The sequence below is a fragment of the Patiria miniata genome, unplaced genomic scaffold (genome assembly GCF_015706575.1).
Source record: "Patiria miniata isolate m_02_andy unplaced genomic scaffold, ASM1570657v1 HiC_scaffold_9, whole genome shotgun sequence".
Classification (NCBI taxonomy): Eukaryota; Metazoa; Echinodermata; class Asteroidea; order Valvatida; family Asterinidae; genus Patiria; species Patiria miniata.
Window position 1 is genome coordinate 1,804,120 of NW_024037076.1, and position 11,395 is coordinate 1,815,514.

At 39.8% G+C, this 11,395-nt stretch overlaps 1 protein-coding gene across 1 annotated transcript; it reads right to left on the bottom strand.

The window, feature by feature from the left end:
• Positions 1 to 6,055: 6,055 nt before the first annotated feature.
• On the bottom strand, positions 6,056 to 9,167 carry LOC119720300. The gene is made up of 3 exons (XM_038189942.1): positions 9,144 to 9,167; positions 6,390 to 8,872; positions 6,056 to 6,215 (listed from the first exon to the last, which is right to left on the bottom strand). The coding sequence occupies exons 1-3, from the start codon at positions 9,165 to 9,167 to the stop codon at positions 6,056 to 6,058; spliced, it is 2,667 nt and encodes an 888-aa protein (XP_038045870.1).
• Between the last annotated feature and the right edge of the window lie 2,228 nt (positions 9,168 to 11,395).

Below are 11,395 nucleotides of genomic sequence, written 5' to 3' on the forward strand. Positions count from 1 at the left end.
GCAAAAATACCCCGTACCGATATTCGATTCTTCAAATTAAAGTATTTTTCAATTGGATTCCTTTTTGCATGTATGATCATGTTTTACCTTTATTTTGGTTTGACTCAATATGCCATCAAACTACTGTACATATCGCTACATTTCAAAAGCTGGCGTATATATTTATGGGACTATACATTTCAGTCGAAAGTAAGATTGGCTAAGGTTATGCGTAAATTAATTGTTTCTCTCACATAGTAAAACTATACGTGTGAATGAAACGTTCGAGTTCCCTGAGTAATAACAGTCAACAATTTCACGGAAACAACATTTTGTTGTGTAGCCTAAAGTCAAACTTGATGTCAAGGATTTTGTACAGTTGATTTCTAGGAAGCCTTTCACTGGTATTGTAGAATATTATAATCCCACTGATGCAATCTCGAGTTGATTCACAGATATTCTGTACAAATCCAGAAATCTGTAACTGGGCAATATAAATCATAAAAATGAAGAACAGAATATTTCTAATTCTATTGAAAAAAGGGAAAAGTCATTAGTGAATGAACATTCCTTCGGACCCATTTCGTGGGGTCCGGTCACACATGACGCTGGAACATTTCGACAGTGTAATTTACCGTTCCATTTCTTTCCTAAAAAGAAAACAAAATAGGCAGCCTTTAATGAAGACATGAATAATGGTTGGATTGACATGCCTTCCTGAACATCTCGTGTCAATCGTGAATAATTCATTCTCGGGTGTAATTTAGAGGGTGTCCATCGACCGTGCACGCTGCAACCTGATCTATGTGTGATTTAAAGGAGAAGGTCGAGAGAATGCGCCCCTTTGGGCTCCAAAAAAGCATAAAGAAAATGATCACAATTGAAAACATCTTTCCTAATTAGAATAGGCCTATAAACATTCAGACGATAATGCCTTGAGAATTTACCGTGTTCGAGTTATTACGTGTGAACGAATTTCGGGGTTCGCAATTTTGGTCCTTAAAAATGGAGTCGTTGAGTGAAAGATGTTATTTCAGTCGCACATGTTGCTTTTAAAATGCTGTCCCAAATGTGTGCGCCAGGACTGATATGTGTGTGTGCTCACGTCTGAAACTGGCGTGTGTCCCGATATCAAATCATGATTCATCACTTGCAGGGATCTGAAATATGTAAAACTGACCGAATATGCATCTTTAAAGTGAACTATTGAATGACTCAGTTTTTCCCTTTTCCCCCTGTTTACGGCAAATCTCCATCGAACTCATTTCGACTGTTAAATACAATCCCCCAGTTCCCCAATGCCACCGGACGTACAATTATCAGCCTATAATCTGGTGGACTCGTCCCCCATCACACTTCCTCATCAAAATTCGAGGCCAGTTTTTTTTCAAATTTCAGCACTTGGCCTTCAGCAAAACAGAGTGATTTCCCCCCAAGATTACATATTTGTTTAGTTGCCCACGTAAACATTATTTAAGCAGCGTGACGATGTTGGTTCCCCCAAGGTATTTTCCGCAACGTAAAGCACGTTTGTAAAGCCTCAAGGTGAATTATTATCAAATCTTCTTTGTGTGACTTTTGTGAAATTGGGAACAACTTGGCCAGACAAAAACAAATCTTAAAGATTAGTACGTAAACCTGTGAAAATGTGCTCATGTTTCTTGAAAAGCTTTTCTAGTGAGAATCCGTGATCATAAAGTATTACGTCAATACCAATACGGATTACTCATGATCAATTGACAAAAAAAAATACACACTTGTGTACGTGGGAGTGTGTGTTTTATGGCACATTGGTGTTTTCGTAGGCCCTCACATGTTTTGTATGCTCAGAATTTTTCTTGGGCCCCAGGCACAGTGCCCACTGTGCCTATTGGATAATCTGGCCAAGGGCCGCCCCTAGAGGGGGGGGGGGGGTTGACACCCCCCTTTCAAAAGTTCTGTCGGCAAATCCGTTATTGATGTCGGCAATTTTTAAAACTATGATAACCTTTTTGTTTTGCTGGTCAAATACTTCGTTGCAACTTTGTCGGTAAATGTTACTTTTCACACCTCCCATACAGTTTTTGTTGGCAAATTTGTAAATTTGAGGACCCCCTTTTTTGCCTTGTCGGGTGTTTTGTGCGCAAACTTGCCGGCAAATTTGGTACGACAACCCGTATTGAAAATGTTCTAGCCACGCCCCTGATCCGGCCCTGTGCGACCCTTGCTTCCATCTTTAATTGTTTCTTTACCCTTAGTGGCTTTAAGTTTAGGCATTGTAATTTGTGATGCTCATTTTAACAAAACAGGTTGTGAATGCCCATCTCTGTGCCGTCATCTTTGTTCTGCTTCGTTTACCCATCTAAAATTACTGCGAATACAATTCGGATTAAATATATAGTCAAAAAAACAACCACTGGAATAGGAAGATGATTGCTTTTCGACTTCAATAGAAGGTTTGTCCCAAGGGCAATGTGCCTTACAAGTGGGCATCAATTAGTCTTTGCATCCAAGCTCATGGCTAATTGCTTGGCAAATGCTGGCATTCACTGTTAAATGGGCCCAGTGGTTGGGAATAAAAGATGTCTGTCTTGCAAGGTTATTGTGATGCTGTGCTTTTCTGAAGCCTTAAGGCATATGATGTTTCACATAACCACATGATTTTTAAGGGAGGCTTATGTACCACTAGAGTTCGCCATATGCTTTTATTTTTTAAAAGTGTTGCCACATAGCCAAGACTAAAACTGTGCCTTTTTTAGAGAAGTTATTTTACAACAAATTGATGGAAAGGCGTAGAATAAGCATGAGTGAAAAGGTAGAAAGTGAATGCACTCGATGCATTTTATTCCGTGAATATGAGTTTGACGACCGATATACATAACCGAAGGCGAAGTGCCTGCAGTACTTTACACACTTTCGCTTGGAGAAAGGTCATTCTATGTGGTCACTGAACTAGAAAAAAAATGAAAGGAGCGCGCTGAAACGGCGCACAAGAGGTTTCAAATGACTTTAATTGAGTCCATGACAAGAATGATGAAAAAAAGCTAAGACAGTTTTTTTATTTTTATTTTTTCCTTCTTCACGAGATCGGCGCCTCTGACGCGATTGGTGCAGCGCGACCTCGCCCACGCACCGCCCGCGCGGCTTGGGGCTCTTCGGCGCGGCTGACGCGGTCATCAGCAATAATACTCCGCGAAAAAGAAATGTTGTGTAAATGTCCGGTAACCCTGCAGATGTGTGAGCTTGTTTACGGTAGAAAGTTTGCTGCAGTACTAAAGTACTTTGTCCCGTACCTGTCCTGCTTGCTCACTGCCTGGACTGCATTGGGCTACGAGATGTTTACTCGTTTGTCATGCTAAAACTAACCCCCTTTTTAAATTCAGTTGTTCACCATTTTGATGAAAAGTTTCCAAAGTGTTTAAAAACGTTGAGTTTCATTTTATGCTTCTGAACGGATGGCTATAGAGCTCGAGCTTTTTGCATTGATGTGTTTAGCTTCCTAAAGGCTTGTTTCATATTTAAATGTACATTTTATTTGAGTTTTTGAATTATATCAAAACAGTTTTGTATATTAATTATCAATATCTGTATTGCTGACCTAAAAGCCAGATCTTGAAAATTATTGGACATCTTTGACGTGAGAGGGCGCTGTTCACAATACAGACCACTGATCTGCATTACACTTGTGAACACCACCGCGCTTCAAAAAATATGAACACTAGTGATATATTTAAACTATTTGTGTACGTTCACCCTTGCAATACAATAAATATTAAACAAACCTTAAATGCCTGATGTGTATGATTCAAATCCTTCCAGGAAGTTTTTTCAAAACAAATAAAACTTTTCACTTTTGTAACACATCGAAAAAAATATTTAATTACAATCTTTTTGTGAGATATGCCTATAGAGTCCAGGCGTACCTCTTTGTGTATCAGCGTATCAAGGTAACCAAAAAACAAAACTTGTTTTTTTGCTCAGATGGTTTAGACGCATAGATCAAAAGTGTTCATCGTTCTTCTTCATTCATTCATTTTCATGGTTAAAAGTGTTTAAAACTTGAAATTTGAAGTATAAAACTTTGTATATTCATTGTACACCAAATGATCACGTTATGTAGAGCAGTAAGATGACTAGATGAATAAGCCAGTGACAATTAGTCAATTACGTAAACTTCACCAGCGATTTAATTGTTATTTAACAGCCAAAACTATTGGTGTTTTAAAAACGAAATAATATCCTTGTATGTACCCCTGAATAAACGTTATGTAAAGCAGTACGATGACTGGGTGAATAACCACAGAGAATAACGCGATTTTTACCCGGAAACTGATGGTAAATTAACAACCAAAACTACTGGTGTTTTAAAAACGAAATAATATACACCAAATAATCAAGTTATGAAGAGCAGTAAGATGACTAGGTTAATAATCTAAGACAATTACGTGATTTTGATGGTAAATTAACACCAAAATTATTGGTGTTTTAAAAACAGAATTTTAAACTTGTATATGCACCAAACGATCACGTTATGTAAAGTAGTAGGATGACTAGGGGAATAACCAGTGACACTAACGTGATCCTCACAAGTGAACTGAAAGTAACTGTACAACCAAATCTATCAGTGTTTTAAAAACGATATAATAACCTACTTTATACCAATCACGTTGTGTAGAGCAGTAAGGTGACTTAGTGTAACACACTGCGTATGCAGTGTCTATACGTCAGTGAAGGGCAAAACCTAATTTGATTTACATCACCCCGACGCGAAATTCCATCTTATGAATAAGATGACTAAGTGAATAACAAGTGATAATAAGGTGATCTTCATCTGAAATTGATAGTTATTTAACAACCAAAATTATTCTATTGGATTTTGTAAACAAAACCCCCCTGATATTTACACCAAATAATCACGTTGTGTAGAGCAGTAAGATGACTCGGTGAATAACCAAAGAAAATATAACGTGATCTTCACAAATGAATTGGTGGTTATTTAATAACCGAAATTATTCCATTGGAGTTTTTAAAACAAAAAATAACCTGTTATATATACACCAAATATGATCACGTTATGTTCAGCCGTAAGATGCCTTGGTGAATAACCAGTGACACTAACGTGATATTCGCAAGTGAATTAATGGTTATTACTGCACAACCAAAACTATTAGTGTTCTTAAAACGAACTGATAACCTACTATATACACCAAATAGTGACTTTATGATGGGCCGTAAGGTGCCTAGTTATAGGTGAATAACAAGTGAAAATAACGTGATCTTCGCAAGTGAATTGATGGTTATTTTAACAACCAAAACTATTGTATTTGATTTTTTTAACGAAATAATAACCTGCTATATACACACCAAATAATCCGTTGTGTAAAGCCGTATAAGATGCCTTGGTGAATAGCCAAAACTAAAAGTGTGCTAAAAACTAACTAAAAACCTACTATACACCAAATAATCACGTTATGTTCAGCCGTAAAATGCCCCCGTGAATAACCAGGGACACTAAAATTATATTTGCAAGGGAATTTATGGTTACTGGACGACCAAAACTACTAGTGTTTTAAAAAGAACTAATATAACCTACTATATACACCAAATAGGGAACTGTTTTAGATCACCAGGTGGCACCTTCAACTTAGTACTTACACCAAAACCTGTGATGTCTTTTTGTCTGTGTGAGTGTCCAGAGACCATTGAAATAACAGCTGAAATATTCAGCCAGAGATACCGTTCGGACCGGTAGCTTTGTTTGTCCTAATTGTTTGAAAAGCCTTATCTATTTGTGAGGTTGTGAGAACAATGGTATCGTGTGTACTTCCTTGTGAATCTAGGTCCAAGCTTAGTTGTGCATAAGCTGGATCCTGATCGTTATAAGTGTTGTCAAACCGACCGTAGAATTGATTCAGGTCATTGACGAACTGTTTTAGATCACCAGGTGGCACCTTCAACTTATTACTTACGCCAAAACCTGTGATGTCTTTTTGTCTATTCCATGCACTCTTGGGATCGCTATTCTCGAATTTATTTTCTATTTTACTATAAACAATTCACAAAAATAGTTATTTCTGGAGTTTTGTTTTTGAACTGATTACCAAGCGTTTTGAACAGCTTCAAGTTTAACCTTTTGCTTGATACACCTTTCCAATCTAGGCCAGTCAACTACACCTGTTGCATCAAGGTACTCGAGTGTTTTGAGTAATGGTGGTATAGCCCTGTCTTCACGGAGAACAGGAACCACCAGCCGTTCACTGTCAAGTGCCATAAGCATACCCCTGACGTCATTATTGTTGGTTTCGAAGTCCTTGGTAATTACAATAATGATACAGACACTGTCCTCAATGCTTTCCGAGTAGTTTTGCAGCCTTGGTTTGCCAAGTTCGAAGTCGCGATCTTTGATGCAGCCTTTGAAACCGGGCGTTTACCAAGCGTTTTGAACAGCTTCAAGTTTAACCTGTTGCTCAATACATCTTTCCAATCTAGGCCAGTCCACAGCACCTGTTGCATCAAGGTGCTCGAGTGTTTTGAGCACCGTTGGCATGGCCCTGTTTTCACGGAGAACAGGGATAACCAGCCGATCACTGTCCAATGCCCAATGCATACCACTGACGTCATATTTGTTGGTCTCGAAGTCCCTTGTGAGTACAATAATGATACAGACACTATCCTCAATGCTGTCTGTGTAGTTATCGTTCCTGGGTTTGCCGAGTTCGAAGTCGCGATCTTTGATGCAGCCTTTAAAACCGGTTCCTTCCAGTTCTTCCAGCATGCGGTGTTGTACCCATTCCGAGGCACTGCTGCTGTAGATGACAAAGAAGTCATACTTCCGTGCCCAATGATTCAGCGGTCTTTCAGGCGCCACGCGGACGTGCTTCTTGGAGACAACTTCAGTTGGTGGTTCCTCAGGAGACGGCCTCGTGGCTACGTGCTGCGTTTTGCCAGTCTTGAGGTTCACCGAGTAAGTGACGTGGATCGTGTCGGGAGCAATAGGATGCTCCTCATTCCCATCAAGGTCTACTTGAGACAGGTGTTGAGACACAGTCAGGACATCTTTGTCGACTTTGTCAGGTATGGGACCTGCGGGTGCTGCAGATGCCCCTCGAGGGACACCCGCACCTTCACCTGCCTCCTCTGTAGACGAGAAGGTTTCAACAACCTTCCCTTGATCACTTTCGTTCTGAACTCCAGCAGTTTGAACTACAAATACGGATGCTACCATATCAAAGCTGTGAGTCTCAGGATAACCTTGATGTCGCCGAGTTACCGACTGTTTCGGTCGCTTCGTCACGTCAACAGTTGCAAGCTCTATGGTTTGAAGCTTCGACTTGTGTCTGTTGTCTTCACAGTACTTGACAAATTTCTTCCAAGGGGCAACGAGCTGTTTCAAGTTTAGCAGAGGCCAAAGAGTTTTTCCGATGTAGAGGCAAATATTGGCTACCCTGAGAAGCCAATAGACCATGTCCTCTAGGAAGTGTGGGTCCTCAGAAAGAGGTGTGTTTTTCATAAGGATATGTTCAAACTCAATCACCAGGGAATTTCTGCTCCCTTCGAAGTAATCAGCACCTATCTCGCACTCTAGAGCCCTTTTGTAGCACCCTAAAGCCGCCTGATGCTCACCCATGTCACAGAGACAATCACCTCTCAGCTTGTGATACTCTGCTACCTTCTGACCATCTTGGCATGTCACAGCTTTGGCGCAGTATGTAAGAGCTAGCTGCAGGTTTGCCTGTCCCTCGTCTCCCTGTTTCACTTGCCCGTTTGGATCCTTTGCTTTGTGATACAGAACCTCCGCCATGCAGTGAAAATGCCATGGCGTGTACGATTGTTGTTGGGCTATCTTCAAATCATTTTCGGCATATTCAAGAAATGTACAGTCAGGAATTTCGTAGGGGGGCCTTTTCATGTCCTTTAGTAGTTTCTTGTAGATATCAAGCCAGAGACTGGCTCTCACATAGTAGGCATGGTTGTTGAAGACGCTAGTGTCCTGCATAATAGATTCATTTACCTTCAACATCGCCATGGAATAGTTGCGCTTAAACTGGAAGTGTCCGGCATATCTAGCAAGAATTCGTGAATTGTGCGGTGAGATTTTCAAAGCTTCCTCAAAGCACTTTCCAGGTCGTTCCAGGTATCTTCTCATGCCTTCTGGGAGGGAGGGTACATGTCTCGGGTTCTTAAACAGTTCTCCAAGATGACGCCAGCTGTCACTCACCAAACTAAAGTCCTTACTTTCTTGTATGATAAGCAAGAACTTATTAACGGCTTTTTGATACCACGTTTTGCTCTGATCCCTTAAAGACCAGTCCCGTTTAACTTTTTTGTATATTTTGTGGCAGGCCATTCCATACACTATCGCCCAATCTTCCCTCTCCTCCTGGCCGATCAAATGTCCAGCAAGTTGAGTGGCTTGGTCGTACAATTCTACCGATTTACGATACCGTTCAACAGTCACTGACTCGCCAAAAATTTCAAAGGAATAGGCAAACGCCTGCTCAGCCAGACTACGAGCACGTAGCCTTCTGCACCTGTTCTTAGATACTTCGGTTCCATCTTCGGTAATCAGTTCGAGAATTCTCCGCTCGCACTCTCTGGCCTCTGGGAACCTGAATAGTTTTTCACACATGTACTTACGGTTTGCCAGAGCGTTCAAGTTCTCTGAGTCTTCTCCAAAGGAGAGGATTCTATCCAAGTATCCGAGAGCTTCTTCAAATTTGCCGATTCGAAAAGCCAGCATTCCCAGTAGATTCCCAAGGGCGTGTCTCTCTGGTCGGGTCGTCTTTAACCCAAGGTAGTGGCTTCTGACTATGAACACTTGATCAGCGAGCTTTGCTTCGATGTGACCTTTGTTCATTGTCAAAGGTAACAGAAAGTGGCCGAATGTCTCTGCAGAAGACATGGTTGCAGTGTTCTGTAAATTGAAATAAAAGTTGTTTCAACAAAGTGTCACGACGACATACATTTTACTTCGGAGGATATTTGCTCAAACTTCTACTGCTCACATATGAGACATAATCAAGGATTGCATTAAACTACATGTATTTATATGACCCTTTCAGAAAGTGGTTTTCAGGCATCGGCTCTGCAACCCCTTTCGCAAAATTCTCGAGTGTTTCAAGCTAAAATCGTTTTAAGATATGATACTTTCAAAATGTATAAGGAGTTGTTACTACATGCCTAACCTTCTCGATATCAATCTTGTTCATGCATACTTATATGGCCATGACATGAATTTATCTTGGGAACATGTTTTGCAACTTTCTACTCCTAATAAATGCATGAAAAGTGTTTGACCTCCTGTTTGGTTAAAAAAAATTTCAAAGTGCACTTCTTTAAAATTTAAATATTTGCATGCCATTTCTGGCAACTGAGGGCGCTCTTGCTGTAATGTCATTTAGGAGGACATAGTTCAGCTGAGGGAGTTTTTGTTCAAATTGAACAAATTGAAAACATTTTTGAGAAAACTTTGCTTATTGGCTTACTGTTGTGTACCGAAGTAACGTACTGAAATAGCTGTAAAATTGACGTTATGGCCCGTAATACTTTCACTCATGATTATTCAAATTCCCATTCACATAAAAACCAAAAAAAAAAAAAAAAAAGGCGGGGGAAAATGGAAAAATAAAACTATAATTAAATATGGTTTAATGGTACACGAGGCGCTTTTCGTGGATTGCATTAATTAAACAAAATTATGTGAACCCTTTTACTTAGACAAACTATCCATTATTCGTTCCTGACGTTTTTATTTGACTTTGATTTTGTTCTGATATTATTACTCTATTCATACTTTCAAAGTGTCAAATACACTTTGCGAAGGCCAGCCAGTACGGTATTTCCGTGAATAGCATACTTGGTTTTCTTGAGGGCGCACTTTATTTGGCGCCGCAGTTTCGGCTCGTTGGAGCGAGTTAATTATTGCGTGCACAAGGGGATTTCCCATCTGAATGAGTAATATGCCGCATATAGCTGTGTTGTTATTAGGCAACGCCCAATAAATGACGTACCATGAATTTTGCCTCATTCTTGGGGGTTTGTGTACGTTCGTCCCTTGACTCTTTTCGTTGATTTTCGGGAGGCAGTAAGCACCTTTGTGTTACTGTAGGTAAAAACCCCTGATGAAGTGACTTTTGTGTTCAGAACGAAAAACATGTTTCAATGCATGTAATGCAAATGATATATGTTTTGTCTTGTATTTAATCAGTCTGTCGATCTGAAATCAATGCGGAAAAATCTATAGACATTGTAACAGTCTATTGATTGCTCGTTCATTGTGACGCCATTGAGACTATTGTGATGATGGATGATACATGCAATTCGATACGATACCGTTAGTATATTGCTACCGATGAGCTACCACCCGAACTGTCAAACTCGGGGAAAAACAAACAAACTTAAACAAACAATCTCAAAAGAATAAGTAGAGCATCCGGACAGGTACTTACGAATTGACAGTTTCCTGGATGATCACCAGATGAACATCAGTATCACAGCGAGTCCTGAATGTCTTGGACAAGTTGGTCTCGTACTTCTCATGAATATCATCGAGGAAGTCGTGCGGAGTGTATTAGGGGATTTGCATTGACGAACATCACACACAGTATTAGGCTTTGGGAGGTTGTTTGTTATTCAACTTGACCTGTACCAATTGTTATTATGAAGGGGCGCGCTGGGGCATAGCGGAACACGACGGTGTTGTGTACATTCATGTAGTTCGTTATGAGCCATGGACGAGTCGCATAGGCGCAGTTGTGGTGTTTTCGACATCCAAGTTCCAACTTTGTGCATGACTGAATTATGGGAGAACCGTACTTATAAATGTACTTTATTGGTTCCCTTGTCTGTGACACAAGTAAATACACTTGAATGACAGCATAACCTTTTGGGGATTAAGGAGTCCTTTTTAAAATTCAAATCAAATAATCATATTAAATATTACTTACTTAATTATATTAATTAAACATTCTATTTTGACTTCTGTTTAACATCGCTTAGCATCTTATATCTTTACCTTTGATGTATTAAATGCATTTTCCTCTTTTCTGTAACTGCTAGTCTATAGTGTTATCGTCTTTATTAATAACATTTTTTTCTTTTCCACTAGATCTAAACTTTGTTGACTTTATGTTTTGTCCATGTACAGTAATTTCTTTACTGTCTCTTCCAATTTTACTTCATTGTAATCCTTATAGCCATTTATATCCTCGGTAAGGAACCTAAACCCCGCCAGCATGATGCATTTTTTCGACATGTGTGGTGGAAAGAGGGGTGGAGGAGATGACGCAGTTGTTGTTCTTGCAAAATGGCTACTCTCTTACTGCTGTCTCAATTATTAATGCTGCATCTTTCCACTCACTGCACATATTGAGTGTTTTGTAAGAAAGTAAAAAGCCAATATGGCCCATCAGGCCGGTGTTTATCTCTTCTTCCAGTA